The following is a 7,500-nucleotide window of genomic DNA, read 5'->3' as shown; positions in this document are numbered from 1 at the left end:
TGTGTGTGTGTGTGTGTGTGTGTGTGTGTGTGTGTGTGTGTTGTGTGTGTGTGTGTGTGTGTGTGTGTGTGTGTGTGTGTGTGTGTGTATGGGTGTGTGTGTGTGTGTGTGTGTTCTTGTAAATCCAGCTTTGTGAGGACTTATAGCATTTAGCTGCACACACCCACACGTGCTTGCACACACAAACGGGGCATAGCAATGCAATGTAAGATAACCTGAAGTGAACTGCACCCGTAGTTACTACATACTACATCTGACCATAAAAATAATCTAGTTAGGATGCAGTATGCTACAATTGGGACATACTTTAACTGATTTATTTTATCATAACATGGCTCCTTGATCTTGCCTCTTGCTTTTATATCCGTCTCATCCCTGTTTGTTTTAATACCCAGGCTCACTTCCGGTGTGCACTGGATTGTGGGTCAGAATCTCCCAAATAGCAAGCTGTTTTCAACACTAAAAATCTCGGGTCAGGTTAAGAGGTCAAGGGTCCTCACAAAGATAAAAATACAAACATATGTGTGTGTGTGTGTGTGTGTGTGTGTGTGTGTGTGTGTGTGTGTGTGTGTGTGTGTGTGTGTGTGTGTGTGTGTGTGCGTGTGTGTTTTTGTGTGTGTTTTGTGTGTGTGTGTGTGTGTGTGTTCTTGTGAATCCAGCTTTGTGAGGACCTATAGTATTTAGCTGCACACACCCACACGTGCTTGCACACCAACAGGGGACATCACGTCAGCGTATCACGTGACGGCATAGCAATGCAATGTAAGTTAACCTGAAGTGAACTACGAACGTAGTTACTGTAAGTTCAGCAGCTACTAAACAAGTTAAAAGAAACCTTCCCTGCATTCCAAAACTGATACTCTTTCTTTTTTCTATTCTACATTCTACATCTGACTATAAAAAGAATCTAGTTAGGATGCAGAATGCTACAATTTGGACATACTTAAACTTATTTATTTGATCCTAACATGGCTCCTTGATCTCGCCTCTTGCTTTTATATCCGTCTCATCGCTGGTTGTTTTCAATACGGAGGCTCCGTCGATGTGATGTCAATTCCGGTGTGCACTGGATCGTGGGTCAGAATCTCCCAAATAGCATGCTGTTTTCTACACTATAAATCTCGGTTAGGGGTAAGGGGTTAAGTGAAGGGTCCTCACAAAGATAGAAATACAAACGTGTGTGTGTGTCCCTGTGTGTGTGTGTGTCTGTGTGTGTTCTCATAAATCCAGCTTTGTGAGGACCTATAGTATTTCGCTGCACACACCCACATGTGCTTGCACACCAACCGGGGACATCAAGTCAGCACATCACGTGACAATGAAAGATTAAAACTACAAGCAATGATGACCAGGCCCTCGCACTCTCGTGCTGGACACCGTACCGTTCAGCCGGCCTCGGCATTAAGAAAACAATACAAAAATATAAATAATTTTGTTATTATTTGTGGGTTTGATGAGTTGAAACTTATTTTTAGTTCGTACATTTTATTTTGAACTGTTTTATTTTGAAGTCCGTATTGTGTTAGGTTGGTTTCCGGTTGGGTTAAAATGAAGTGGGTTTTATTTTGAAAGATAAAGGAAGTGTTTGTCTTTCTTTTTGGTTGAGAAAGTAACTTGTATGTATTCACTTTAAAAAGACGCAGTTTTGGAGAAGGGAGCTCAGTTGGTTGCTCAACTCGGGGAAACACAGAGGCTGAATCCTTTAAGCACAACTCTCTCTCTCTCTCTCTCGCTCTCTCTCTCGCTCTCTCTCTCTCTCACTCTCTCTCTCTCTCACTCTCTCTTGACACAGATGACTTGGAAAATTCTTAAACTTTAGATGGGAATGATAGAATAGTAAATCTCATAGAATGGTGAATGGAATTAACGGAGATTGGGTGAAATAAACCTTTCCTCAGTGTAACAATCTCTCCTTACCATTTTTAAGGTATTGGGGATGTTAGATAAGTGGTAGGCATGAGAATTATTTAGAGAGCATGCAATAACTCTGTCTTGTGCTTTGGAAATTTAAAAATCGAACCAAGTAAACATCTGTTTGAGGAAAAGAAAAAGAGCTCATTTTGATGAGCATGTAGGCATATAAACCAACCTGATTCTTTATTTTCTGTTTTCTTTTTAGTGAATCCTGTAAAATCATGTAATTGAATAAAAAACAGTAAAAAGTCCCGAAGCCCCACGTTGGGCACCATGAAACGATCGAGACCGGAAAATTCCGACCAATAATGAAAAGTTAGTCTACCACGTCTATTATGTATGTCCTAATAAACCTGTATCCACTAACTTATAATGCAGGGACTAATTATAACCTTTCTATTCATAACGAAATCTCCCTCTCCCTCCGGTTTCCTCTACGAGGACGCAAACCCCGGTTCTACCAACCCAGCGTTGGATGGGACCCTATCGAACCCAGCACTGGGTTACTTTACTGGAATAACCAAAGTTGGGTTATTTTCAACCCAGCATTTTTAAGTGTGTGCTCTATAAATAAGTCTCATGCCTAAAATGTATCCAACATCCCCGAAACCTTAAAAATGGTAAGGACTAACAGAGAGATTGTTACACTGAGGAAAGGTTTATTTCACCCAATCTCCGTTAATTCCATTCACCATTCTATGAGATTTCCTATTCTATCATTCCCGTTTAAAGTTTAAGAATTTTCCAAATCATCTGTGTCAAGAGAGAAAGAGAGAAAGAGAGAGAGAGAGAGAGAGAGAGAGAGAGAGAGAGAGAGAGAGAGAGAGAGAGAGAGAGTTGTGCTTAAAGGATTCGGCCCCTGTGTTTCCCCGAGTTGAGCAACCAACTGAGCTCCCTTCTCCAAAACTGCGTCTTTTTTACCCACAGGGGAGTCAGCCTCAGCCGGAGGAAACAGATGGGAGGAGTCGGTTAAGCCAAAAAGTTAAAACCTCCCTCTATCGCCCTCTCTCTCCTCCTAAGTGAATATACCAAGTTACTTTCTCAACCAAAAAGAAAGACAAACACTTCCTTTCTCTTTCAAAATAAAACCCACTTCATTTTAACCCAACCGGAAACCAACCTAACACAATACGGACTTCAAAATAAAACAGTTCAAAATAAAATGTACGAACTAAAAATAAGTTTCAACTCATCAAACCCACAAATCATAACACTTTGTACTGATGGTCTTATTTGCTGTTACATGTCATTTATGATCATCAGTGGAAAAATTATAAATATTTAAAAGTTCCTCGTAGCGCCTTTTAAATAACACCCAATGACATAAGGTATTTCCATCAGATGCCAACAAGACACACACACACACACACACACACACACACACACACACACGCACGCACACACACACACACAAACAAACAAAGGAGTCTTGTGTGGTTTTGAACATCCCCTAGTCACACCCTTCTGGGAAGTCCGTGTTCAACAGGTTTATCAGAAACTGTCTCTAAGACTTTTTGGCGATTAGCCCGGTGTCTGAACGAAGCCACTTCACCGGTTCATGAGAAAAGAGCTGTTATGGGCGGCTGTAGTGAATTGTGTAGGACGGTCGTCCACTGGGTTACAGGGTCGGTGGTTCGATCCCCGGTCTCCCCGCCACATGTCCAAGTGTCCCTGGGCAAAGAGACACTGAACCCTAAAAGTCTCCTGATAGTTAGCTTGCACCCTGCGTGGTAATTGCTGCTATTGGTGTATGAATGGTTGTGTGATTGGGTGAATGTGTATAAAACAACGTAAAGCGCTTTGGGTCTGTGAAAAACCAGGGAAAGGTGCTATATAAGTGGAGTCCATTTACAATATTATGTATTATAAACATGACCATGTCACAAAGTTTGGAAGCATGGGATGCAGTGGTGCCTGTAGCAAGTCCACACGCACAAACAAACAGGCATACACACATGCCTCCAATTACAGGTGATACTCGTATTATTAGAATATCATGGAAAATTAATTGGAATTGAGGCAGGAATTAATTCAAAAGGGGCCCAAACCAAGTACTGAGTGCACATGCATGATTATACTTTATAGAGGGCCGACATTTCTGTATTTAAAATCCCTTTATTATTGATTTCATATAATATTCAAATTTTCTGAGATTTTGAATTTGGGGTTTTCATAATCTGTAAACCATAATGATCAAACAAATAAAGGCTTGAAATATCTCACTTTATCTATATAATATATTTTCTTCACCCTTTAAGTTGATTTACTGAAATAAATAAACTTTTGCATGATATTCTAATTTTTCTAGTTTCACCTGTAGTGGGATGGGATGGGATAAGTGCAGGTTGTGAGGTTTATTAGAACATGTTTACTTTTCAATTTTAATCATGTTCAACCTGAAAATATTTTATATCTGAGAACGTAATCTGAGATTGCAACGGACTCGAAGAAGTGTTAAAATAATTCCAATTGGTTCCATAATTAAAACGTTTATGCAAACAGTTGTAGTCCAATACTATTCTGCATTTTCTAGTGTACTTCCTTTCTAAGTATTTTCAAGCACTGAGCACCTGTAGCTGAGAATAATCTTAGGAAAGTCTCTGAGCAATATAAACTTCCATGTTTGTTTTTGGGTTCAATCGGTTGATATTTAAATGACAACAACGAAAATAACATGAAATGTCCAGAGATGCTTTGCGGTGATTTTTAATGACAAAGGAATCAGACAGATAACATTACATGAAATTTGTCTTCATTTCAGTTGCAGATTTGATTATTTATGACTTTTATATGACGGAGAAATGAAAAATGAATGGATTTTGCTGCAGTGATTATGATCAGGATCAGTGGCGTGCACAGACATTTTGGGGGGCAGGTGCTCAGTGCAAAATAAGAGCACTTTGTGCAGCATAAGAACAAGGCATGAGGCTACTTTTTCTGCAGGCAATTTGGAATCTCTGAGCCAGATAACACAATATTTATTTTGATGGATGACCAAATGATTTTAAGGTTAATTGTACATAGACACAACCTCCTGGTCTAATGACTTCTAATAACCAGACACACATAACAGTTTTTCTCACAGGAATTTGGGAAACTGGGGTGGGGACCCTGGACGTACTAGGGGAGTCCGGGGGAATGCTCCCCGGAAGAAAACTTTAACCTTTTCAAAGTAAAATTCATCAATCTGGTGCACTTTGAGAAGGAACCTGAGGCTAAATCAATTGTGTCCTATGTGAGCTATTTAGTTCTATTTTATGGAATAATTTGGAGACACAGAATTACCAAAAAACAGGTAGACCCTTCGAAGTCTTCGTTTTTTTTTACTGGCTCAATATAGGCCCCCTGTTCTTCGTAGCCCTGAACAATGTTTTTTTTTAAATAACTAAAATGTACTGCCACACTGCCGTACTGCTGATCTCCCCCCAAGGAAGATTTTTTTAATATAACATTGTTCGGGGCCTTCAAAGATCAGGTAAAAAAAATTATAATAACAATTAAAAAAATAATAATTATACAGGAATCGTGGCATTATTATCACACGCTTTTAATCGTTAAGTATTTATAAATGGTTTATTTATTTATTTTTATGTTTTGCAAAAGGGCACTTGATTGGTCCAGGGGGCAAAGGCCAGGTGCTCAAGCACCACTTAGGGTCTACCTGTGCACGCCCCTGATCAGGATAACGATATTTTAAGCTCCAGAATTATTAAAGAAAAGAAAAACCTGCAGTGACATCATGTAGGTGAAGATGTCTGCGTGTTACATGGTGAAAAGCAGATGCCCACTGAAGGTGGTGTGGTGATTGTAACTGTCACGCACTTTTGAGCGATTCCACTGACGCAGAAACACAACATCTCCAGCCTCCAGAAGCAGAGAGACGCCTTGAGAAGCAGAGGGTCGTCGGGACGATTGCACCTCATATGCGATGAAGATGTGCTTTGAGTTCTTCACCAACACAGCGCCGGTAGGAGTACCTCCGTTTCCAAGGATGTGCCACTCGAAGTGATAGGCTCCTTTCAGCGGTGCAGTGAAGGCACCTGTGGAATGTTTGTTTAGGTAAAATTTTGGTAACACTTTAGAATAAGGGTATATTAATTAACTGTTAGTAAATGATTAAAGGTGAAGTGAGCGATTTATGTATGTTAATTGAAGTGTTAAATCGCTCTTTATTCATACAGTGATCACTTATATAGTGTGCACGTTTCATAACTCCGATCTCTCAGTCACCCGCTCTGCATGTAATCGGCAAATAAACTTTTCTGGGATCCTGAAACTGATATCCAATCAGAAGAGAAAACGCCACAAACCGGCACGTCACACTGCACGCGCTAACTGTTAAAACATGCTTTGTAATGCTTAATAAACATAAACGTTTGTTTGTGTCAAATTTTAATGGAGAATCAACTGTTTGCTACATCAGACTAAAGTTAAATGTCTAGATCAGATACCTGTTTGTGAGTTGTAGGCGTTTCCAATGTTGGTGACGACGTGTTTGAAGACCAGAGGAGTGTGTCCCTTGAAGGGTCCAAAGGTTTGATCGCCAGTAACCACCAGAGAGGCCGAGAAAGCCACCTGTTTACCTGAGAGAGAGAGAGAGAGAGAGAGAGAGAGAGCAAGAGAGAGAGAGAGAGAGAGAGAGAGAGAGAGAGCAAGAGAGAGAGCGAGAGAGAGAGAGAGAGAGAGAGAGAGAGCAATGAGAATATATTCAGCTGTCTTTGACACAACACATGCCCCATTATCCTCTGAAGTTTATCCTCTATCCATCACTTTAAGAATATGTTTCAACTAAAAAATCCTGCAGAGATTTTAAAAGTAAAGGCCCCCGGCGCTGACACCCAGCCCGGCTCGAAACGCCGCCGCGCTCTTTCTGAAGACAAATCCCAAGTTGGGGCCGATAGGACAGTTGCCGTCAAATCAGGAGCAAAGGACCGCTCTTGCGAAGACGTCTTGGTCAAAGGCGGCCATGTTTCTTGAGCTATCTCGCTAAAACTTTATACACGTGTGTATGTCGGTCCCCTAAGGCTGTGTACACAATTTGGTGATGATAGGTTATAAATCCATTAAGTAAATGTCACGTGACTGTATTTTATTGAAAAAATCATGGCTGACCCCTATGGTCCAAGAGGCTTTATTGTGGAGCACCATGAGCTGTACGTGTGTAAGACATTTCAAGTCAATCAGAGTGTAAGAAATGTAAGGTCCATTAGAGTCAGGGGGCGAGGGGCGTGGCCTGTCAAACATTGCTTTTCTGAACTATGGTTTTCTCATGTGTGGCGCCCCTATGGGTTAATCCCGACAAGCTTTGAGGGACATGCTACCACATGTCTTCTGCACATATCCAGCAAGTTGTATGATGATAGGACCTCCAGTTTTGGCCAATTAGCTGCTAAGCTCCGCCCCTGCATAAACGTTTTGGTCAATGGCGGCCATGTTTTTCAAGCTACCCTACTAATCTTTAATAGACACGTGTATCTTAGTCCCCCGAGGCTTTGTGAGAAATTTGGAGTCAATACAGTAAGATTTGAGAAAGTTTTGTTAAAAAACCTGTTTTTTCAGTTTATGCTAATTAGCAAAACATATTCA

General features: G+C 40.6%; 2 protein-coding genes across 2 annotated transcripts in view; both read right to left on the bottom strand.

Annotated features, from left to right (window-relative positions):
• The window catches only part of LOC307260708 (complement C1q-like protein 4), a 31,332-nt gene that overhangs the window by 6,900 nt on the left and 16,932 nt on the right, over positions 1 to 7,500 (bottom strand). The gene's annotated exons all lie outside the window — the stretch shown is intronic.
• LOC307260710 (complement C1q-like protein 4) overlaps positions 4,611 to 7,500 on the bottom strand; it is a 4,821-nt gene continuing 1,931 nt past the window's right edge. Inside the window, exons 4-5 of the mRNA XM_080041005.1 lie at positions 6,366 to 6,497; positions 4,611 to 5,954 (exon numbers count right to left, since the gene is read on the bottom strand). Coding sequence (XP_079897131.1) covers positions 5,677 to 5,954; positions 6,366 to 6,497 — 410 coding nt within the window. The 3' untranslated portion in view covers positions 4,611 to 5,676. The remainder of the gene's footprint in view (positions 5,955 to 6,365; positions 6,498 to 7,500) is intronic.

This window comes from Ammodytes marinus (genome assembly GCF_949987685.1).
Source record: "Ammodytes marinus genome assembly, chromosome: 14".
Lineage (NCBI taxonomy): Eukaryota > Metazoa > Chordata > Actinopteri > Uranoscopiformes > Ammodytidae > Ammodytes > Ammodytes marinus.
Note: the sequence above shows the minus strand (reverse complement) of the source record. Positions and strands in the feature narration are given on the sequence as shown.